We start from the raw sequence: 24,710 nt of genomic DNA, 5'->3' as shown, positions 1-24,710 counted from the left end.
ATTTACACCACGTTAGTGTTTTTTGCCTCGCTCAATCTTGTCGCAGTGTACTCATAAAGGTTGGCAACATTGCAATGAATGACGTGACGTTTGACGTTGACGACATGCACGGCAAAAACAAGCGGGACGCACAAGGGACGCATGAGCGGATGACGGAACCAGCGTTGCCAGATCGGAACTTTTGTTCCAATTTCGTAACTTTTGAGGTTTCAGCGGAACTTTAGCGGAACTTCGATTCCATCGGAACTTTTGTTCCATTTAGGATTATTTTTAATTTATATTTTTAGGGTCTTCCACGAGGCTTCTTATCTAACAGTCAAACTATAATTTCACAAAAGAACAATCATGTTTTAAATAATTAGGTACTAAATAATAGGCTATTTAAAAGTAAAATCTGTGTAAAACTATATCTAAAACATCGAAATATGAACTCTTATTCCTTAATAATAGAGTGCATGTGCCAACATCCCCGACCTCCCCGGCCGCTCCGAAACATCAAATAGCGACCGTATTCAAAATCACGTGCACTGTTGGTTTTGATGAGGAAAAAAGTGAAAACTATGAAAAGAGTCGTAAAACTGACCAAAAAATTAAGGACACTTTTTTCGAAGTTTTAGTGATTCCGAGCTGAAGGAACCAGAGTTCATAAAAAATTGATCGTCTTTCAAAGTGGAAATGCCCAGTTAATCAATCATACAAAACGACTGAACGGAAAAGTTCCGTTGTGACACGATACTAATTGAATGCAATTTTCGTCTCACAACGGAAAAAAAATCGTACATCGGAACTTTTCGAAAATTTTGCGGACGAATTTTGGACCAAAATAAAATCTGACCCTGGCAACACTGGGCGGAACGAACAGCTGGGCTACCACGAAACACGAAAATCGAAGTTCGTATCGTACCCACTGACGCTTATAATATTTAATATGAGAGTGAGAGAGATGGTACGTTACGAACTTCGATTTTCGAGTTTCGTAGTAGCCTTGCAGAACAGTAACAGTCAACACTCAACAGTGATTACAGCAAGATTACAGCAAGCACGGCAGTTCACGGCACGGCACGCGAGGATAGAAGTAGAAGGCATACGGCAAATTAATCCACCCACAATGTACATGTTACTTGTGATGTGATTATGACTATACTAAAAATGTGAATTATTTTCATTTCTGATTTTTTCGATCCTATCAGCCGAAAAAGGGAGAGAACAAAACGCTTTTTGCTACTTGCATAGTTGTGTGGCTACTTGAGTTCTGGATTCAGATTTGCGGTAAGTACGCATTTTCCAAGCATTTTCTAAACAATGTTACAGTATTTGACTTGTACTGTAGTTAGTTGTGCTGTCACGTCACGCTAGCAATTTGCAATAGAAAAATTGCAAAATCCCGTAAAAGGTAAATAGTTGCCACTAAATTTCGCCTAGTAATTTAATTACTATCTGTAATGGTGGTTTTCCTGGTGCGAGGTCAAAAAAAGAGATCAACATTTGCTATCTGACAATTGATAACTACAAAATTAAATGCAAATAACTAAATTGTGCAAGTGCTTCAAAATAAAAATGTTAAAGCCAGCTGTCAATAATTGCTACTACAAATGATTGTGGTTCTACTTCTGCACCACATGTGGTAAAGGAGTGTCAGAATATCTACTTGATTAACACTTCAAAAATATGTACCAACCAATGTGTAAATATGTTCATGTAATAAATAGGCTGTGAGACATATTTTTGCATTGTTTGAATAGATTCAAATAGGTATATTTAATACAATACGATAGTTGTTATAGTACTTACTTATAGCGCATGAACTAAAATAAAACAATTACCCCCTGTTTCACCATCCATTGATTAAATTTATTTGATGAGTAAATGTGATGTTGTCTCTGTTTGTTTTGTTCAAATAGATGGAGACGACATCACATTTATCTTTCAAATAAAATTAATCAAGGGGTGGTGAAACAGCCCTTCAAACAATTACTTAGTATGGTGCAATACTGAAAAGATGTACAGCTACATAGGTGGATTTTCCTTTAAGCCAACATTTGAACAAATTGTTGTTATACTATGGTCGACTGTTTCTAATAAGGGATTATTCTAAAATTTAATTGGTCAAACACACTATGTAAAATATTAGTTTAATTATAAATCACAATCACTTCTTTCTATGACATCTAAAATTGGTTCTGAAAAAAACTCAAAAGTAAACCCCATTTAACTAAAACTGGTTTCAGATGCGCTACTTCTGATCCCTTCATGGACCTTCTATAAACATTTATAAAGTGCAACTATGCTAGCCTGATTGGAGGAATCCAGGGTCAAATTCATTACAACACTCCACAGATGTCATACCTACATAACTGAAATATTAATTTTTTTACCCATCTCCAATTCTACTTGCCCCTAGCAAGTTAAGTCATAATTTTATTCTGGTTAGTGTTCCTTTGTCTATACCTAGGCTCTATACTTAAGCTCTAATATTGTTTGTTATTCTTCGTTTTTGCAGGAAACATTTAATAGGAGAAATAAAACAATATGTCCACCCGCAATCTCCGCAAAGCTTATGGAGGAAATAACACACTTCCAGCACCAGATGATTCTGAAGATGATTATGAACCATACAATAAAAACAAAGTTTCTGCATTCACATATGCTGGGGTAAGTCACAAGCAAGCCATACATCAAAATCTAAACCAAAGTTTTTATTTAATGTACTCATACGGGGGTGCTGGGGTCAAATCATAAGCAGATGCCAGAATTCTCATGGGACTTTTGAGCTGTCAAAGGGACTCTCATTTATTGACTTCCAATATTCATATTATATTGATACATTATAGAACACAACATATTGAAGAAGATTAAAAGTAGAGATAAACAAAAGGCGTTTTTATTGTTAAAGAGCAATATCTTTCAGATAACTTTTGAGTAGTTGAAAATGTGAAATAGAGATATGCAACCAAACTAAAAGAATGAAAAGAAAACAATTTCACATTTAATCATTTTTATTAATTTCATGTTCAAGATATATTATAATTTCTGTTTAATATTTTCAAAAAGTTGGTATCCAAAGGTTACCTTGAAGAGATTGCTCTTTAGCGATAACACCGCCTGTTGTTTATCTCTACTTTTAGGGGCTGTTTCACCATCTATTGATTAGTGTTAACTGGCGGTTAGGTGTGATACCGTCTCTATTTGTTTTGTTCAAATAGACGGAGACAGCATTACATGCATTACATTTAACCATCGGTTAACACTAATTAATGGATGGTGAAACAGCCCCTTAATCTTCTTTAATATGTTGTGTTCTTTAATGTATCTATATAATACGAATATATTTTGTTTATTTTAATTTTAGTTGACATTGTTGGTGTAATTTAATTTTCCTTAATAAAGATTCAAGAGATAAGAATATTGAAAGTCGATAAATGAGAAGTCCCTATGACAGCTGAAAAGTGCCATGAGAACTCCGGCCTCTGACTGAGTTGAGTTGCTTAACTTCAAACTGGGATAAAACTGAGTGGACTCTTAGGAGAGTATCTACCTTATTTGCCTTTTCCTTTGATTGGACTTATTTGAGTTTGAAGTTGAGCAACTCAGTTATTGGTGTACAATAACCAATATCCCATGTCAGGGGGTCATCCTTTACATTACGTCACACATTTAGGGGGGAGAGGGATCAAGCACTGGTGACAGTAACAAAATAATTGCGATTTTCATAGCAATACACGGGCCTAGTTTGTATGACTACATAGAAATTAGGTTTTCATGCTACATGCTTTAAGTGAGCACCTGCCCGATTGATTTGAAAATTGACCTTATTTTTATTGAGTTTATTGAAGTCTGACGCGAATTGTTTTACCCCCTGTTTCACGATCCATATATTCAATTAATTTGAGGGATAAATGTGACGCCGTCTCTGTTTGTTTTGTTTGAATAGATGGAGACGGCATCACATTTATCCATCAAATAAAATTAATCAATGGATGGTGAAACAGCCCCTTAGCCTTGTTTTCTGAGGGCATCAGTTTTCTTTTGATTATAGTACAGAAATGCTGTGCATAATATATTGTGCATGCTAAAAGTTCTGCTAATATGCGGTTGTTATGTTACTTATAGTGGTACTAGAATTCATGCCTCAAATGTAAGTGTGCCCTATATTGTTGCTGAAGGACAAAATTATAAATTTGATTTTGATGATGATGAGTATTGTGTTAAAATAGCAAATTGGCTCTGTGAACTTTGCTGAAACAAAAAGGTACTAGGCATAGGATTATGTGCCATATAAGTTTAATTTGTATTCAGCTATGGCAGTAAACGTTTTTGTTTCATTGGGTGATTTGTAAACATGATGTCATCAGGGTGATTCAGTGTCCAAAATATTATGGTTAGATAAGACATGTGTGTGTTTGTAATTTTGTTTTCATCACACTTGCTCGTAAACAGTGTCATAACATGCAGGCTACCTTGGTTGCAACCCCCCAAATAAAACCCTCGACCTTAATGTGCTTGTCATGAAACCCGTGGTTGGTACATGAGTCATTGCGCGTACAAATTTTCTTGTCATGAAGCCCTAGGTCGGTAAATGAGTCCGTGCCCGTCAGGACCACATGCACACGCGGCTCAGGCACATGCTGAGGGAGGGGGAAGGCAGCGCTGCCAAGAGCGCAGCCCAAGGTATCGCTATCGCCAATATTTGGAACAATTATATTTTTTCTTTTAGAAATAAAAAAATTACTCGCAAATGTGATGAAAAACATTGTATGTCGCACGGGCGGTACTAGAATTACGAACATCGACTCATTAAAGCCCTCAGTCTTCGACTTCGGGCTTCTAATAGACTCTCGTTCGTAATTCCTTATTTACCGCCCTTAAGACAAATGTACTATTATGTTAGATGCTTCAGCAATAGAAAATGCAGCCTAAAAGTGTCTTGCGAGTTTTATATCTTTCATTAATATTATCCAAATTTGAACACAATTAAATCTAGTTCTTTGTACTAGAGTAGATATATTATACTGTTTGAAAAAATATATCCTACGTATACTTCGTTTGGATACGTATTTAACTAAATGTAAATAAACTTCAGCTGCCAGATTTGGTTAATTTCAGGATTTAAAACATTCTACTTATCTGTAATTGTAATACAAACTAGACTAGTGTATTTCATTCAATACAGAAATGTAAATGTTTAGATAGTTTAATGGGGGAATTTAAAAAAAAATGTTTTTTTTTTTTTACATTTAGTTCAATACCTATCCAAACCAAGTATAATGACGACTGCACCAACCATTATTAGTTTATTAGTTACCATGATTTAGAAAATAAAATGGACTTGGTGCGAATTTTCCTCTACATTATACTATTTTACTAAAAGTGCTTTCTTTCTATAATGAAATTATATTTTTTTCTGTTAGCTGGAGTTGAGTTCAGGTTCTGAGGAACACAATACTTCTGAAGCCGATTCCGTTGAGGAAGAAGAACCAGAACCACAACCAGAAACAACCAAGAAAAAAAATAAGAAGAAAAAAAAGAAACAGAAGAAAGCAAAACCAATTACAAATGATGATGAAGAGGTGTGTGCTATCGTTAAGTACCTAACTCTTCTTTAATATGTGTACTGGAAAGAGAAAAACCAATAATTACATACATAGGTAATCTATGCAAGGCAAATGTATCAAAAATTAATCTGATATGTTACAGTACATGCAAAGTTGACTGAACATCTCTGGAAAGGTTTTTCATTAACGCATTCATTGCCACCTGACATGACTTGACTGACCACAGGTTCCACCGACGCACATGTGCGTTCAAAATGTATGAATAATTATGACAACGGCACTGGGGGGGAAGTTCCAAAAACGCATCGCATGCGTCGGTGGCAGTGAATGCACTTTAAACATCAACAAATGTGAGGAAACTTGAGTAAACTACTATTATAATATCCTGAAATTTACATGAATCTTCAGTCAAGCTAATCCAACAACTTGCAGTAATATTTTGGATCCATTTCAAAACAGCTCATGTATTATTCATTATAAAACCAAACAAACAAACAGAACTGAAACTGACGCGTAATTAATTTTACAGGATGAAATAGACAAGTCTATAAAAGAAATAAATGCTTTAATGGGTTCTCCAGTTCCCGCAGTAGCGAGTACCTCAGAAGAAAATCAGAAACATACACTAATTCCAGAAATTCTTGTTGTGCAACAGAAACATCTGAATGTAGCTAATGAACTCAAAAAGAAGTTTGGTACGGATTCCGCCGAAGATAGAAGTAAAAGGTGGGTAATTGTAGCTTTAAGCCGAGTTTGGACTTGCAAGAAAAATCGTGCAAGTTGCATTACATTGCGGCGCTCGATTGACCACTACAAACTCGTTGGCTTTACGGCCTCGCAATGTAATGCAACTTGCACGATTTTTCTTGCAAGCCTAAACTCGGCTTTTGAGTTTATGATTTTTATTCAATGTTTTCTTTTAGACTATTATATCTGGTTTAATGTTTAGTTTGACATGTATGTATTATTTTTCAGAGGGAACCGTCAAGCTCAGTTGCGAATTCAAAAGAAATCATTAATTGTCCCACAAATAGAAAATTTGGCAGCCTTTCCTAAAGTTGGTAAGTTTGCAATAACACTTTTTAGAAATAATAATAATATTGTGACTTGTGATTTAATAAAATGATTAGTTAGACGTTTTCAAAAAAAGTGGTACCTTTTCTTTCAAAATTTATTAAATTTTTGCATACTGAAGTTTTTGTTTGGGGTATTTTTTTAAACTATTGTAATCAATTGTGCTCTTGATTCTGAGTAGGAAAAACCATATATTTTCTAAAATTAAAAAAGAGGTACAGTACACTGACAATAACAAACATGAAAATAAAGAATTATCCAATTTGGTCCTGTCGTTCAGAAGTTATGCGCTTAGATACATTTCGCTGATTCATGATACCTAGATGTCATGTGCTACCACATGTTCATGGTAGATGTGACGACCGGATGGCCAAGTGGTTAGAGAACCTGACTACGAAGCTTGAGGTCCTGGGTTCGATTCACGGCCGGGGCAGATATTTGTATGAATAATATAATACGAACGTTCGTTCTCGGGTCTTAGATGTTTAATATGTATTTAAGTATGTATTTATCTATATATGTTTATCCGTTGCCTAGTATCCATATTACAAGCTTTGCTTAGTTTTGGACTAGGTCAATTGGTGTCAAGTGTCCCATGATCTTTATTTATTTATGTTGTGCCGTCTGCCGTAAGGTCTATCGATGTCGGTGGCGCGGCGCGCGGGCGGCTGCGTGTACTTTACGTTCGACCACGACGCGCAGTACCGGCGGCGGCAGCAGCGGCTGCTGGCGCGGGCCGCCGCCGGCCGGGCGCCCGACGTCGCGCCGGAAGAGGCGCAGCGGCACATGCACGTCGAGAGCATGCTCGAGGTTACTTTTACTATATGTAAAACTATAAAATTCCTATATTATGAAAATCCATATGAAGGGTCCACGGAAAGAACGTGTCTAGTCACCTAAGCAACTTTTTGAGTTATAGCGGTTTGAAAGTTAGTCATCACGAACAATTACTATGGTTGCCATTTATTTAAAAGTAAAAAAATAGTATTTTATGCATTTGTACGGCCATTGAGACACGCGCACTCGCACAATGCGAGTTAAGAGATACGCATGAGTGTCTCAATGGCTGATTATGAATAGTTGCATACATTACTTTTTCTATGAGCTAAAAAATAAATAATTATTAAATAAATAGCGACCCGCCCCGGCTTCGCACGGGCAAAATAAAAAAAACGGCCAAGTGCGAGTCGGACTCCCGCACGAAAGGTTCCATGCCTATACAACATTAGACATTAGCAAAAATCGGGAAAAAAACACGTTTGTTGTATGGGAGCCCCCCTTAAATATTTATTTCATTCTGTTTTTAGTGTTTGTGTGACAACAGAAATGTATCATCTGTGAAAACTTCAACTGTCTAACTATCACAGTTCATGAGATACCAGCTCCATTTCCCAAAAATTACACCCGAACCCGACCCGCGCGAAGCTGGGGCGCGTCAACGTAGAGTAAATGCATTTTTTGGTTAGATTGATATTTTTAATTTCGTAATATCTTTTGAATGGAATGTCCGATTTGAATAATTCAAAAAGTAATATTTGGATTGATACAAAGGTATGGATAACATGGTCTGATTTTAGTCGGCATTTCTGTCAACTTTTAAAAAAGTAGTTATAGTGACATAACTACAATAGTTGGACATATGGTATCGCGAAGTTTATTGTAGATATTGATATATTCTTTAATATCGTAGAACATTTTTTTGTGCTATCATCAATATTCCACAGCGCATGCGATGAAAGATGTTTCATGGCAACTTTTTTACACTGAGTTACATTATTGAAGTTTTAGTACGGAACCCTATTTTTTTCTTGTAATAAATATAGCCTATGGCACTTTGGAACAATTTTGCATTCTAATAGTGAAAGAATTATTAAAATCGGTCTAGTATTTTTTAAGTTAATTCGTAACAAACATCCCAAAAACCAAATCTTTCCTCTTTATAATATAAGTATAGATAAATACTTGCATAACGGACAATAACTGAATTTTACGATTTTAAAGGTAGCAAATTACTGCTCACTTCCATTGCCGCCTGTTTTATTTCTGGCAGCATCAACATTTCTGCATCATTCAATTCACTAAAGTCACACATTCTCACAGAAACTTTGTCGTTTAAATAGTGATTAACTCTTTTTCTTCATACTATGCTTTAATTTCATCAGCACTAAATACCCCGCACAAAGCGGGAATTTTCTGCTCTAGAGCAGAAAAAATGTATAAAAATCCTTTATTGCATTGTTTTAGATTTTTTTTAATCGCACGACCAAAGAGGTAACACAAGTACTTGTGCTATAAAATTAGCCTGCATAGTGTAAAAAAATCTAGTGTTAGGTTGGTCAATCTGACGGTCTTATTAAATTTTACAGATTGCGTACAAAAAATTGTTGCTACCATTCCTACCATAAAAAGTAAGTAGCCGTAATTAAAAAAAACTGTGTGTATGGTTCGCCAACCTGGCGCCGATCCGAAATTTGACAGATCGCAGGTAAAAATATCTGCTATATATACTAACTGCCAAAAAAAAGTAAGAAATGAAAAAAAAAACAAATTGGCTGGAACCTTGCGAATTTTCCGTGGACATTTTTTGAGAGTGCGAATGTAAACTTACAAAAATGGAATCATCGAGAGCTAGTGACATTTCTTTCCTATTGATTGTGTAGCATGAGTTCTTTTTTTGTCTACTATTCCTGTAATAGTTGAAAAAAAAAGCAGATAATGCACCTCGCATTAAGTAATTTATATTGCCCTCGTGCTTTTTAAAGTCCTCGCTGACGCTCGGGCTCCAAATCGGCACTCGGTGCAGTAATAAATAACTTTCTGCTTGGTGCAACAATCTACAATATTTTTTTCAACTTTCAAGAACTCCGTGCAAAATCAAAACAAATTACCGCCATTTTGAGACTTTTTTTTCACTGATTACAACCTTAGAATGGTCCCGGGAAATTTAGCTCACACAGTCTAATTAAATAATGTTAAAATATTAATATTTAATAATAACTGTAAAATTCTTTTATTATCCGTAATGTAAGTATTCATTATTCAATAATTGTTCATGTAAACATATTTTAATTAATCTATAAAGTCAATTTAACAATAATTAAGTAAATAAATCATTGGATTACCGATAGCGATATCGTTAGCAGCACATTGTATCTAAAACGCGAGTAGAATATTTTTTTAAATATTGTTATTTAATTCAATGGTAAGTCATAGTTCCTTGCGAGCTCTACATTTTGAGATTAAAATCTCAATAAAAAAAAAAGATGACGGCATGTTCTTTCCGTGGACCCTTCATTATACATACATACATTTGTACGTATCTAAAAGTGGCGTATCGTGGGTATCAATCAGCCGCCCGGGCGGATGAAAATTTTGCCACCTTGTTTAGGTTTTAAAAACCATAGTACCTATACAAAATGTCAATACATTATTGTATTATCAATTATTGAAAAGGGATTCCCACATTTCGTCACAGTATAAGTACAGATGTATTGAATAATGTTTTGTCATCGTATTTTGTCGGAAAGTTCGTAGTTTGAGATAGCTAGTTAAATACGAACTTTTCAGACAAAATACGATGGCAAAACATTATTCATTACTAGGTTTTGGGAAAACTCGCGAATTTCAAAGTCCCGGGACACGAGACAGCCTTCGATCAAAGTCCCGGGACGTCCCGGGACTTCGAGAAATTCAAGATTAAAATTTGAATTTGAGCTCATTTCTGGTGAAACATTTAATAAAAAACATATAATGAAATAACATACAATACATACAGTTGCAAGTTAAATAAAAGCTTGTAATAAAAGGTTTAATAAGCTGAGATACAGCGCGAACTTAACATTTTTTTTTTCAATTTTACAAAAAATAAGTGGCCAACCCTAACGCTCCATTGGAGCGTAGGTATTTATCTCAAAAAATATGCCTAACTTCCATTGCTTTAGCTTTTATAATATACGTATTTACGTAGGTACATATACATTCGTCTGTATATACATATATATACGTACAGTCAAGTGCAAAAATATGTATCTATTCGAACCACTCAACAAATTATTACGTCGGATTAAGAGTCTGTGGTACATATTTTTCAAGAGTTAGGGTAAGCCCATTATTTTTGCACTCGACTGTACGTACATATATGTAGGTACAGAATAAGTGTGGTCATTTTTTTTCCAGAGTGCCGACATGATGTTCCGCATAGAAGAATACACCGTAGCCAACACACTAATCGAGCAATCTATAGCTTACATGCAGTTTGTGGCTCATCCTTCTTTCCAACTAACAGATGTAAGTAATATGTATATACTTATACCTTTAAATGAGTAATTCTTGTATGTATTTATTTCAGGGATCTAGGAAACATCACTAGCATTTGTGATAAAATTTGCTATGTGGTTAATTTCTGGAGCAAAAAATAGATCTGGCTTCGTTTTATTTCTGGGAAAATGCGTGTTTTCGAGTTTTACCCCGAGCTGAGCTCAGTCGCCCAGCTAAAATTATTAAATTACTTGTATTTTCAGCCTTCAACTCGACTGGAATATTCATATATGGAGAACAGAACATTTCACATACTTATCCTGAAGTATTTGCATCTGCTGACCAACCGGGCTTGCCATCGCACCGCCCTAGAGCTGGCCAAGATGTTGTTAAACTTGGACCCTACAGACCCCTTGGCGATCCTGTTCATCATTGACACACTGGCGTTGCGCGCGAGGGAGCACCAGTGGCTCATCGATGCTGTCGACCATTGGTCCAAAGAGAGAAATGCTGGCTTCCTCTTCAATATACAGTTCTCGTATGCCATGGCACATTACCATGTCGCTGTCAAACACGGAGGTAGGTAATATTGTAGCTGCTATGTAATTCGAGATATATAGTGAGATTAGAACGCCGAACATAAATAATCAAAGCGCCGAACATACACTACTTTAATGAAATCCTGAATAGGAGTTGATATCATAACGACTACATTGTCAAATAGACCAAATCATCATAAGGCCCAGATCCGAATAACTTGGTAGCTAAACGACTGGTACTTAAAACGACCACATCGTTAATAGAACTCAAAAGGTAGGTTTGTTTTGTATGTAGGTTTTGAAATTATAAATAGATAATAAAACAAAGTGAACAAACGTAAACATATCGAAAGTAGGTCAAAATTCGTTAATGTTATAACCGACTGCCAGAAGGAGGGTAATGTGTTTCGAGCGTATGTATTGTATGTCCATTTCTTTGATCCTCGCTCTAGCCTATACGGCTGGACGGATTTTAATTTAATATAAGAGGTATCATTAGATTCGTCATCATAACTGTCAGTGACATAGGGTACAGGTCGATTCTTAAGAGCTGGCACGAATGGATTGACCGAAATTAATGTCACTTAAACATTTTTATAGGAAAATGACAGATGCATGACATTTTCACATTTTTGTGTGAAGGTTATTCAAATAGGTAATAAAATAACACACAGATACTTTCATTCACTCATTCCATCCATTCGTGCCAGCTTTTGTGAATCGACCTGTATAGGCTGTAAATATAACATTTCATTATGGCGTCCGCGAAAAAAAATATGACGGGGAGTAAAAAATATATATTTTGTATTGTAACAATATGGGTATTAAATGAAAGCTATTAATTAGCCCATTCTAAATATATATGGGTTATAAATTAATAGTTTTAGGGGCTGTTTCACCATCCATTGATTAGCGTTAACCGACGGTTAAATGTGATGCCGTCTCCGTCTATTCGAACAAAACAAATAGAGATGGCATTACACTTAACCGTCAGTTAACACTAATCAATGGATGGTGAAACAGCCCCTTAATATACCATTTCACAGAAATATGAAAAAAAGTGTGAAATAAAACAATCAATTTAATAAAAATCTAATTATTTTGTATCATATTGTACATAGAGCAAGTTTGAATCTTTATGTAATTTTAAGTGGTTTATACTCGTATAGGTAGAGACGCGAGCCGTGGTTCTTATTACAATATCATTGATGTCTAATTTTGACAAAATCACCCCTTTTCTTGGATGGCAGTATAGGTTATACAACCGTACCTGAAAATAGGGTTGAGGGGTGGGTGGAGGGAAACGTTGTTGGCGTTTGTATGAAAAGGCTTGTTTTTGCTTTTACTGCATTTTTGTTATTTCTTTGTGCGCTAGGTGATACGAGCAAGGCAGATGATCTGCTGCAGAATGCAATGCTGCGTTTTCCGACGATTCTGATGAAGCTCTACGAATGCGCCAACGTGACTCCCAGCGCAAAACTGCAAGCGCACACCTTGTTTAACAGTGCAACTGAAAGGTTAGCAATCTCGCTATTTATAACCTAAAAAAAACTACTCTAAAAGTGTTCACATTATTTCTACATTTTGATGAATTTTGGAATCTTAATAATTACTAGCTTCACTTGTAAACAAGTAACTTTTTCACAAGCTTACAGTGGTCCAATAGATTGCGATTTTAGTACTGATGACAATGCAAAATAATCTATATTAATACTAATAAATATTGCAATCTTGAAGTTCTATTGTCTGTTGGTTTCCTCTTCGAGGTAAAACCGCAGAACCAGTTCAGATCAAATTTGGCAACGATATGTTATTTAAGAGAACATTGTCTAAAAATAAAAATAAGGTACTTTCTGTCCGGAAATATTGGAGATTTCCCGCGGAATTGGGTCGAACGTCCGCGCAAACGACTCCTCATAAAAATGTTTTTATTTATAAAAAAGATAGAATAAAGCAATATCTGACTGTACTTATACCAAAATCTATGCTACAGGATGACTCGCAACCTGAACGACCTGATATTTCTGTACGCCAAGTTCACGTGGTCCAAATGGCGCGAGCCGGCGGTCTTCGAGTGGCTGAAGCAAAACGCGGAGGCGCTAGCCGACCGCTACGACGCCGATCCCGCGCTCCAGGTGGGTTAGCGTTTTAATTTTAACCCTAACTAATATTATATGCTGGGTCCACACGTTTGGCAAACACCGACAAACGCACAGGTTGCAGTCATATGTAAGAGTAAGTAAAGGCCATATCCATCTTATTCTATCATAATTGCCAAACGTGTGGATGCGGCATTAAATGTGGATGAGAGAATGTTTATTTGTTTAGCTTTCACGCTTAAAGACGTCAACCGATCGTGATGAATTTTGGTGCAAAGATGGTTTGACACTGCGTTTTTTTATCCCGGATAATTGTATAAATAAATAAATGTCACGGGACAATTTCACACCTAGTCCCAAAGTAAGCAGAGCTTGTGTTATGCGTACTAGGCAACCAATAAATATACTTAAATAGATAGATACATGTCTTCGTAACAGTCAAATTTACGACTTAAATCGCTAGAAATTTGTAACAGTTTCGTATGAAAAATATAAGTATATATACACGTATGTATGATACAAAAGAAAAGAAACAAAATACAATTGACAAACTTTTAGATACTTGTACAAAGAGGGACTTATCCCTTTAAGGGATGTCTACCAGTCAACCTTTGAGTGGATGAGAGGAGCAATCAGTTAGTTTGGTAAAACTTTTGTTCCTACTTTTTTGTCAGAGAATTACTTTACCTAGGTGTTATGGAATGGTCAAATCAAAGTAGAGCCAAAATTGCACAACAGCTTTGTGATTAAATTAAATTAAATTAAGTTATTTTACTATCTAACAGGAACGAGCTAAGGTCCTAGTGAACGAGGGTCTGAACCTGTTTCGGAGTTGGCCTGACGAGGTCATCCGCCATCTCTGCGTCATCAAACCGATGTCCAGCCTACTGGTTGACGGGGTAAACAAATCTACATTGATTTTAATTTAATCATGATAATGACGAGCCTCCCTAAATTGAGACAGCTGCATACGCTTGTTCCTATTGTCGCCTTTATCTTAGTATTATCTCAAATCTACTTTGTTCTCATACATGGGGCTAGCGGCCGAGTATTTTAAAGATATAATTTGACTGTCCCACATTAAATAGTAATAACGGAGGAACTGTTCTGTACCGCCACTCATCTTTGTTTATTGCATTCTTTACTGTCAGAAAGTTTTGTCATAGTGCCGTTGCATTTTCAGGCGGTGCCAGAGGTCACCAACCTCGTGGCATCAGACCCCTCGCCGCCAAACCAAGGCGTCAACCGCTACGGCTACACGTTCGGGCCTCAAGGAGACTCGCGCACCGCCGCTCAATCAACTCTACGCGAACTCTTCTCCTCTCTACTGCCGAACTATGCCGTCTACGCACCTCCCGATCTGGAGTAAGCCAGGCACAATGTAACACGACGAGGTTAGGATACGCGGTCTGGCGTAGTAGTCAGTGCACGCATTTTCGAAGTCGACTGGTTACGCGGGGGGGGGGGGAATTACTTTTACGTTAAACAGTCTTATTTTTGCTGTCGTCTGCAGGTGCGATTAAAATAAAAATTTGGACAGCAAACATTTTTTTTAATTGGCATCGCTCTATAAAAGCTATAATTAAAAGTGTCAAGGGTATCATCGTAAAATACTGCTCAACCATTGCTTTTCAAAAACTGCTACTGCTAAATACATTTGATTAATCCGATATCCTAAACCGAATTACAGAATAGGTACATTTTATCATTTTGACGTGATTAAAATTACATGACGTGTAAATTTTCAAGTCACTTTCATGTGACGGTTTTTACACATAGTTCTCCAATTGTATCCATGGCGACTATTGTAATTATTTTTTGGTGTAAAAATGGTGGTGATACACGTTCTAAGAGCATTCTGGTAGCTTGATCTTTGTTTCGTTGGACTGTTTAATGCAAACGAGAAAAAAAAACGCGTCTAAGTTCAAAGTGACACGTCGAGACAGTATTTCTAAATTTTATTTGAGTTGCTTTTTTTACTTAAGGCTTGTCATCATATAACATGTCTTATCCTTTCGTAAGCAGTGTTTATATTTATTATTTAGGTATTACGGCCACTACAGCAGCGTTTCCACCAATAACGTGCGAGGAATGTGTTTTTCACTAACCAATAAAAACGTTTCATTTGTCAGGCCTCGCTCCGCTCAGCTGTTTCCACCAGAGATAATGAGATGTGTAAATTAAGCGTTTCTATTGGTTAATGAAAAACACATCATCGCACATTATTGGTGGAAACGCTGCTTAAAACAGGGAATTGCGTTACCCAATTTATATCGAGAATAACATCATTCCATTAATACATCTCGGGGTAAACGGTGTCACGCAACCTTGTTCGTAGTGAGGAACTGAGTTACTTCGATACATGTTATATTCTGATGAGCTTTACCTCGCCTGCCCCGCGCAAACAGGAGGACTGAACTCATATATCACTCATCATCTTGCGCATCATAAGTTTCAAAGTTACGCCGTCGCTACAGCGCCAACCTCATGTTGTTGAAGAGTGCTTGTATATGTACACATCAGTGTCAGGACTTGACTTTATGCGTTTTCATAACGACTGGTCCCTAGCCCAGGGGCTCCCAAACTTTTTTAGTTGTGGGGCACTTACAGGCTAGCCTTTAGCGAAATACTTAGCCGCTAAGTATTTCGTCACGGCGCCTTTGCAGCTAAAGCCTGGCTAGTTTAAATAGGATACAAAAGCTCGATTTCGAACATATTACCTAAGTTTCCGGGTTAAAAGGAGCCTCACGCGGCGCCCTTGTTTACTTTCCACGGCACACCAGGCTTGATTACTTTCGATTGTTTGGGAGCCTCTGCCCTAGCTAGACAATAGGGTATTTGACACCAATAATTCCAAAAGCGCTTTAAAAGAAAACATTTAATTTTAAACAGCAAAACCAGGTTAATTTGCAATTTACTGTAAATTTAGATTTTTGCTGGCAGATAAGTAAGTAATTTAATTAGTCAGATGAGTTGGTGTCACAAGCCAATATCTTAAAAATCTATGGGATTTTTTTATTAATTTCGAGTTGAATGTTGGTCATGTACCATCACATCAGCCAAATATGTGGTCTACCACCCTAAAGTTGATAATCGTTTGCATGTCACAAAACAATAATGCCAATAGACGTGTCTGTCAGCTTGAAAGTTCGACTTTAGTGACATATTCATTTGATACGAACTTGTTTAAAAATTGATAGACAACTTGTTTGGCCGATGGTGGCTAGAGATGAACGTGGCGTGTGAGGCATTTCATTGGCTGTCACGACTGGATAACTCTGGCGTGAAGAGGTTAAAATAAATGCACAACCCGAGAACGTTGCAGAATCTTTTAATTGTCCATTGCAAAAATCACTACTTGATTAATTACGCGCGACGCGACTAGCTTGCAAGCCAAAAGCCGAGCGGCAACCTACTACCTAAACTGAAGAGCCACCCCTCTGGTGTAACAAATCACCAACCTCCTAAAAGGGTTACATGATGTATTGATGGCCCCGCTAATAAGCGATACTATCCCAAACTGTAATTTTTGTACATTAAACTTATCTCGATCATCTGACTGATTCACTACTTAAACAAAAAATTTCAGATTGGATGTTATGGAGCTCGAAGCAAATAACCCAGGTTTGGAAATGGCGCTGGCATACGCTCGGCAAGTACAGGACCACGATATAGACGATCTTGACGATTTTGATGTATACGCGGGTGATGGCGATGGTACAGCGGAACCCAACGACTTTATCGCGTCGATAGGCGCTTTGGCGCGGACGGTGGGGGACGTGATCAATATGTACCAGACTGCGCAAACTAACCCGACAGAAGACAACGAGATCGGAACTGAAAATACGCAACCGGAGGGCACGTCGCGGCGAGACGACACCACAGATAGTGCGGGCTAAAATCCAAAGACAGTTTTATCAAGTGTGTCATTTGTAATTGAGCTGGGCAGCCGTATACTTGAATTAAAATGAATTATGTACCATGGAACCCTTTCGTTGCCAATGTCATGATGACATTACGTCACCTGCCAAAGAATTCCATTCATTATGAAATCGTGAAAGATTCCTCTCTGATACATATTTCATTTAGTTTTCTACGAAAATACAATCGAATTTCTACTTTTTGATGGCGTGAACTAAACTTAATTTTTCGTGGCTCCAATACTTCAAAACCCTAATATTTGATATTATTTATCTACCTAATTATGACAAAATAGTCCGAAGATAAACAGACGCACACATACTCAGATAGACAAAAAGTGTTCCTGTAAGTAGTTGTTTTTTCCTGTTAATGCACGAAACCCTAAAAGCAATACTATGAAGTACAAACCGATTTTTAAACCCATTTTGGAAATTTGTTTTGTTTTTCGTCGCGCTTGTTTAGCTAAATTAACTGTCGGAGTTGGTGTTGTTTTCAGCCTCTAATCAGCCCTTCTTTTTATGTAGACGTAAATTTTCATACCGTAGGTATAGTCGACCAAGTCATGCAGTGCTTTAACATTTTTTATGACACACTTGTAGACGGTTCCGCACTTTCCTAGACATTACTGAAATTTCCTACTTAAATACCTTAGACTTCTTATTATATAAGTGGTCTTGTAATCATGAAAAATTAGAACCATTTTCTGAGCTTTTTTTAATAATTTTAGGTTCAGTAGTATCGGGGACAAACGGGCGTGACATTGGTTGACTTTCGGCTATTTTGTAACTTACTTTAAGTAACCTACGAACTATTTACACCCCATTTAAAAAAAATATTATTTTTAGCATTAACTTGATTGATTCGGACGAACAGACAGACACGCTAGTGATCCTAAGGATTCTGTGTTTTTTTTTCTTTTGGGGTATGGAGCCTTTACAATAAAGCTGATTGTCACATTGACTTGTAAATTAAAATAGTCTTTGATGTTTTAATAGCCGTACCAATGATATTGAATCTTGGGATTTAAAGGAATATCTTAGTCGACTATGCTTAGGACTGCTTAGATACAGTCAAGGTCCGCTCATGCCGTCCACTTCAGCTGCTGAATGAGAAAGGGAAAAAGGGTGCAGTATTGTGCCAGAATAGCAAGCCTGAAATTTTCTATAAGAATTTCCAGCCAGGGCCTCAGTGCTCCGTGTCATTTGGATCTATCTCTATTGTGAGATTGGATGAGAAATCGAACTGGGCCCTTCGAGATTTTGCAGTCGAGATAGATCCCGATCGTTCCTGAATGTTTCTCCGATCGACAGATGTAAAATCATGTTAAATTGTGACCCTTTGTTTGGGACTTGTTGTATATTTTTAGGTTCCTTAGCGATTTGTTTATGTTTAATGAATTCTAGTTAAAGACATCTTATGCTTTTAGCATAAAGAGGACCTTAAGGCGGCAGAAGGGAAAATTATCGGTGTAAAATAAATTCATATAATAATAGCGCAATTGTCCGTGCTTCCTTAAGGTCCCCTTGTGGTAAGATAATTAGATAACAAAAGCATTGCGCTGAGCTTAGCGAGGTTACTGCTGCGCAGTACTCAGAGACGTTGATTATCGTTAAATTGCATAAACAAGTGATTAAAATTCATCGGATAGTAGACTGTTGATTGTATGTATATTTTGCAACGATATTACTTGTAAAAATAAATAGTTGTATAGAGCTTGGAATTTATTACACTTAATTGACTTCTCTGAGGACGGCCTCAAAATAAAGAAGACTTCACGATTACTCTTTCCTTGGTAATTATTTAATGATTAGCCTATGTTATTTTAGAAGGAAATAATTAAAGAAACAGGTATTATAAAAGCCTGACCAGGAAAAAAAAAAACCTGCCCCGGGGGCGCTATATTAGCAATAATTATAGCAACACCAAGTAAAGTCGTACATACATGTTTTAAATTTTAAATTAATTATTTAACTTTGCAGTTAAACTAATAATTTTTTATTATTTTATTTGGCTGGATGGCAAACGAGCAAGTGGGTCTCCTGATGGTAAGAGATGACAACTGCAACACCAGGGGGATTGCAGATGCGTTATAGTCTAATTTGAATACATACAATAAAATAAATAAATACAACCACTAATTTTAAATTTTAATATTAGTCATTTATTATCAATTAATTACTTACATAAATGATCGCCTTATAGTACTTGTCTTGTGTATTCGATTAGCTGCGAATTTAACTAGATGCTTTTTAGGCGTGTTGACGATTTCAGACTACTTTACTAACCCATGATCAGATTGTACTACTGGTTCAGTAACAGATATATGGGACTCATTGTCAGCTGTAAGTCTTGATGTTTTCTATCACTGCTAGTTGCATTTATAATTTTTCAATTTTAATAAAAAATAATTTCTGTTCGGCGATGTCTCATCTGCTCTCCGTATTTCAATTACGGAAGATCGGGATATACCTAAAATAAAATAAGACTTACTGTTACCAATTTATTCACAAATTAGCCAATTTCCATTATACATACTATATGATGTATTTACAAGTCACGTTGACAACAAGGTTGGTGATGTCATTTAGACGAAATAGAATTAACCCTTCAGTCATACTCAGAGTAACTTTTGGTAAATATAACTATGTATAGAACTAACTATAGAATCGTTTTTGGCATTTAAGCGCACAAATAACTCACAATATCCAAGAAATAGACCACGCTCAATCGACATCTAGCTTTGACACCAAGACGGCGTTAATGACCTCTTTATTTACTGTTGCCAGTTGAAGAAATTATTCCAGTTTTTTTTTCGAAATATCGCGAGGTTTTTATTTTGATGGTCAGGCTTTATCTACCTACCTACTTATGATATTAATAATAAATAATATATATTGTTTAATTTGCACATACTTAGCTAAATTGTAAATAAGGAGTATAAGATGATTCTGTTCCTGTACGGTCACGATCGTTAATTAATATCTGTCATTTTGTATAAGACAATTTAAGGACTTGACGAAATGGGTCTCAAATTAACGCTCGTGACCGTAGGTACATAGTAACTTAACATTTGCATTGTATTAATAAATAAATCGCCGTTTGAAATTTATTTATCAGTAGCTTTTCAATGAAGGAAAACATCCAGAGGAAACCTGCACAAACCTGCGAAATGGTTTAATGGCGTGTGTGAAGTTCCCAATCAGCACAGGGAGCGGCGATTTTCGAAACCTTACTTGAAAAATATTATTCGTAAGTGAAAAAAAATGATGTATAGTAAAAAATAGTGACATAGTAATAATTAACAAGGAAAATCGTAATGACTTTTCCTTTGAAAAGATTCCATGGTGGGTCATGAATTAAAGTCCTTGAACGTACCTATTGTATTAATTTGTGTTTATTGCCTATTCATATCTGAAAGATAAGTGAACTTAGAGAAAATTCTGCGATCGCTATGTACTAACAGCCTATATAATATTCTGTTATTAAAATGCGAAAATTGAAACAATTCACATATTTTTACCAGATTCGCGTAGTATTTTCGCGGATGTGCTTTCGAAAATCGGCGTCCCGATCCCACGTGGGAACTACACACAGTCCCTCATTCTGACCCTGTGCCCAACAGAGGGATGTTAATAGGCTGGATCATTATTGTAAAATATAAGTGCTGTTTTTACGCATTAAGAGGTTTGTTTTTGTTTTTTAGTAATACTAAAAGATCATTTTTACTGGCCGTTTTATTTTTTTAAGAGTAATTAAATTTATCTCTCTCGATCACAGATTACTAATATGTAGCTAGCTAGTTTAGTGCCACAATCATCTGACCACGAGGGGTGACCACACTTCTAATGACAAGCTTTTGCCTGCGATTTCGTCCGAGCAAAGTTTATTATATTAGTGCGATAGGAGGCAAACTATCAGGCGGGTCACTTGATGAAAAGCTATTTATGGCGAGGTAGGTGCAGCTTCCTATACCATTGGAAATTTAAAAAAAAACTCATGATCCTAAATTAAAGTTTTGACATTTCAGCAATTAAAACATACAGCTCATAATAATGATACCTGGGCGACCTTATGCTCGGTCTAGAACTCGAAAGCACGTGTTTTGTCAGACATAAGACCAAGCAGCTAGATAGACTCGTCGGCGTTAGGTATGCGAGAAAATGATTGTAGGAGAGTTTGCACGAACCAGGTTTAACTTAGTAGGTAACTCCGAGTTAATAACTAACATAGGGTTTAGCATTGTCAAAATGTATGGATGCCGCCAGAGGCAGCATGTCTAACGCGCGAGAGCTCGCGACGCGATCGCATACAAATACAAATTTAACAATGAAGTTTTCACTGTGTGAAACATTTTCAATCCCTTTTTTGCGCGCACGGGCACTTAGCTTTTGCGGGGCCCCTAGTTGCCTATTATGCCGTAATAGATATATAATCTGGCCCTGTATTTTACCGTTACCCCTATATAATCAACCATGCAATACAAAAATAGGTACTATATGTATACTTAATACTCTTCTAATTAAACGATTCTGCACGTCTCCGCGTCTCCAATAAAAGAGGTTTCTTATCTGATCTGACTAAACCTCATTCCTTCCTCATTCATAAGTGTGTTTGTTTGTTTTTTAGAAAATTATGGCGCTGTCCATTGGAGGACAATTTTACCAGTGTCTAGTAGGTTTTGCCGTTGTACGGTAAAAAAATTCTAGGAAACGAAATATGAGACGTACCTAATGGTGGATGGACGATGACAGCGCGAAATCCAAATTCTTTATTTATAAATACTCTAAAATAAACCTGTCAAAAATGTCTTGGCTTGGTCTTCTTCATAAGTTACCAGTATACACACTTTCATCTATGAGTGTGTCCAAGTCACGACAGTAGGTATATATCAAAGGTACTTGTTTTTAGAGTACCATAAATCACCATCGAAATAGTAAGTAAGTACTTACCTACTATTTCGATGTAAATCACAAATCACCCATAAATAGACAGAAAGATGAATGAAGCAAATAAATGTCAGAAGATTGTCACACATTGTTGACAATGTTTCTCGGTCATCCAACATCAATATTTTGTATTATTGCTACAGAGTTCTGTGAAAGATTTTCATTTTGCGGTTTACGGAGTAAGTGATTTGAATTGAAATAAACAAACGACTTAAATTGTAAAGTCTACTTTACTTAGATTATGATTCATGAAGATGTTTTGATAATTAGGTACCTGAACTTTCTTTTAGCTATTCTATCACTATACCTGAGGAATGTGCTATGTCTCCACGAGAATGCTGCAACTGTAGTGTACCATATATTTATTATGATGTGCTACACTATGCCTTTGATCGGAGCAATATTGGCGGATAATTTTATAGGCAGATACAAGTACGTAAAGTTCCTGTGTGGCGTTGTGTCCGCTTTGTGTAATGACGTTACGGCCTGAGGGGCTACTACGAAACTGGAAAATCGAAGTTCGTATCGCGCCGTCCCTTTCACTCGCGTATTAAATGACATAAGCGTCAGCGGGACAGCAACATACGAAGCCGCCGTGGCCTCTATTGAAAGCCTCGCATGAAGCGGCAAGATTTTTCTATGCTTATTACGTGGCCGAGACGTTCACCACACAGTGATTATCTGGTAGTAGACGCAATGAACATAGAAAACCGCTCACCCTCCACCAGTCGCACGTAGGCTGAGTTGTAACATACCTACCGAAAAAAATAACGTGTTTAGTCAGTCTGTTAGGCTTGTCAGGCCGGCCACAGATATACCGATTCTGTTGTCCTAGCAAGAAAAGAAAAGAATTGAAATCGGAAGGCTCGAAAGCAATACAAATTGTACCTGCACAACTCGTTACATACCTGCCGCCCTGGCTCGGTTAGCAAATTAAGACGGCATCGCCGACCAGAAGAAGTATGTATGTGATGATGAACTCGGATTCTATCCTGTTCCACAAGAACAGACAGAATCTGTAAGTCTTTGGCTGAACTTATTCGCATGATTTTGATTGCGGCAAAGCGCAATCCGGGCCGATTCACAGTGTTTCCTAGTAAAGACTAGGAAACACTGAATAGGTCCGGATGGGATCGGAGAAAGTTTCAGTATGTTATTACAAAGAACACCAGGATAACATAAACTTTGTCTAAACAATCATGAAAAAATAAACGCTCGCATCGAAAGTTCAAGCCAAAAGATGCATTAGAAATTTATAGCCAACTAGGTAAAACGTAGGTGTATGAATTTAAAATATAATACCACCTGCTCCTGCCTGCCTGTTCAGACATTTATTCATCTTAGAGTAGCAATTAAAAACTAAAACCGGTCATACCCTGATTCGGATTCGCACACCGAGGGTTATTACCATATGTCCTACCTATAAGCCATTACTCTGCTTGGCATTACTTTATGTAAGTAATGGTTAGGTAAGTAGGTATTTTTGTAAAATTAGTACCTATAAAGTAAAAGCGACATATTGAGTATTGACCAAACCCTAAATAAGTACCTAGGTATTCTTTACCTTTATTTTTCCAGAGTGATTCTTTACTTCTCCATTATATATTTCTTCGGAACTGTATTGACCTGTTGTTCTGCTATACCTCCACTAATGCTACCGCCAACGTAAGTACATTGTACAGTCGCCATCAGATATTTCGGAATGGCCAAGGTGTACAAAAATATCGAAACATGTACTGTAATACCTACGAGTACCTTAATAATAGAGAGCATGTGGCGATATTATTGACCACCTTGGCTGCTCCGAAATATCTGATGGCGACTGTACCTCAGCTGTACACCTAGCAAAAGACAATAGATATATTATTAAAGTATTACATTTTTCTTTTAAGTACGACATCAATGATTGGATTAGCTCTGATCGCTACTGGAACTGGCGGTATAAAACCCTGCGTTGCTGCTTTTGGAGGAGATCAGGTGAAAATATTATTCAATCTTTTGTCTAATCAAAATAATACAATTTATCACTCATTTAAAAAATTCTAGGTATGTAAAATATAATTGTCTTGCAGCACTCTGTCTCTACAATGCTTACGATACAAATCAGAAACCCCTGCTTTATTTAAGTAACGTAAAGAAGCGTTTGGTAGTACAATAGAATTTGAAGGTGCCGAACTAGGTATCTACCTACAAATCGTGCACGACAACGCGCGACCGTTAGCGAACATTAATGTATATCACATTTGTTATTGAGTTTAATAACCGCTGCCTCGCTGATCGGGAAAGCGAGTCGACCGAGCCATGACCTGGCAGAGAATTCGT

At 36.8% G+C, this 24,710-nt stretch overlaps 2 protein-coding genes and 1 long non-coding RNA gene across 7 annotated transcripts in view; 2 read left to right on the top strand and 1 right to left on the bottom strand.

The window, feature by feature from the left end:
* The first annotated feature begins 908 nt into the window (after window positions 1-908).
* Window positions 909-17,433, top strand: LOC141433906 (ribosome quality control complex subunit TCF25-like). 5 transcript variants are annotated; one of them, XM_074096041.1, is made up of 14 exons: window positions 909-1,269; window positions 2,229-2,426; window positions 2,501-2,652; window positions 5,409-5,567; window positions 6,082-6,278; window positions 6,528-6,613; window positions 7,261-7,436; window positions 10,803-10,913; window positions 11,147-11,462; window positions 12,798-12,939; window positions 13,416-13,557; window positions 14,307-14,420; window positions 14,705-14,886; window positions 17,111-17,433. In XM_074096041.1, the coding sequence occupies exons 3-14, from the start codon at window positions 2,530-2,532 to the stop codon at window positions 17,418-17,420; spliced, it is 2,058 nt and encodes a 685-aa protein (XP_073952142.1). In that variant the 5' UTR covers window positions 909-1,269; window positions 2,229-2,426; window positions 2,501-2,529; the 3' UTR covers window positions 17,421-17,433. The 5 variants fall into 5 exon arrangements, with proteins under 5 accessions (XP_073952142.1, XP_073952133.1, XP_073952169.1 ...); XM_074096052.1 differs by lacking the exon at window positions 909-1,269 and adding an exon at window positions 1,276-1,393; XM_074096032.1 differs by lacking the exon at window positions 2,229-2,426.
* A 1,030-nt stretch (window positions 17,434-18,463) lies between these two features.
* Window positions 18,464-22,475, bottom strand: LOC141433926 (uncharacterized). The gene is made up of 2 exons (XR_012451983.1): window positions 22,170-22,475; window positions 18,464-19,911 (listed from the first exon to the last, which is right to left on the bottom strand). It is a non-coding gene; the product is annotated as an uncharacterized lncRNA (long non-coding RNA).
* Window positions 22,476-22,484: 9 nt separating this feature from the next.
* LOC141426508 (peptide transporter family 1-like) overlaps window positions 22,485-24,710 on the top strand; it is a 2,360-nt gene continuing 134 nt past the window's right edge. Inside the window, exons 1-4 of the mRNA XM_074085499.1 lie at window positions 22,485-22,567; window positions 22,679-22,820; window positions 23,967-24,053; window positions 24,281-24,365. Coding sequence (XP_073941600.1) covers window positions 22,486-22,567; window positions 22,679-22,820; window positions 23,967-24,053; window positions 24,281-24,365 — 396 coding nt within the window. The 5' untranslated portion in view covers window position 22,485. The remainder of the gene's footprint in view (window positions 22,568-22,678; window positions 22,821-23,966; window positions 24,054-24,280; window positions 24,366-24,710) is intronic.

This window comes from Choristoneura fumiferana, chromosome Z (genome assembly GCF_025370935.1).
Source record: "Choristoneura fumiferana chromosome Z, NRCan_CFum_1, whole genome shotgun sequence".
In the NCBI taxonomy this organism is placed as follows: Eukaryota; Metazoa; Arthropoda; class Insecta; order Lepidoptera; family Tortricidae; genus Choristoneura; species Choristoneura fumiferana.
This window is presented reverse-complemented; position numbering and strand designations above follow the sequence as displayed.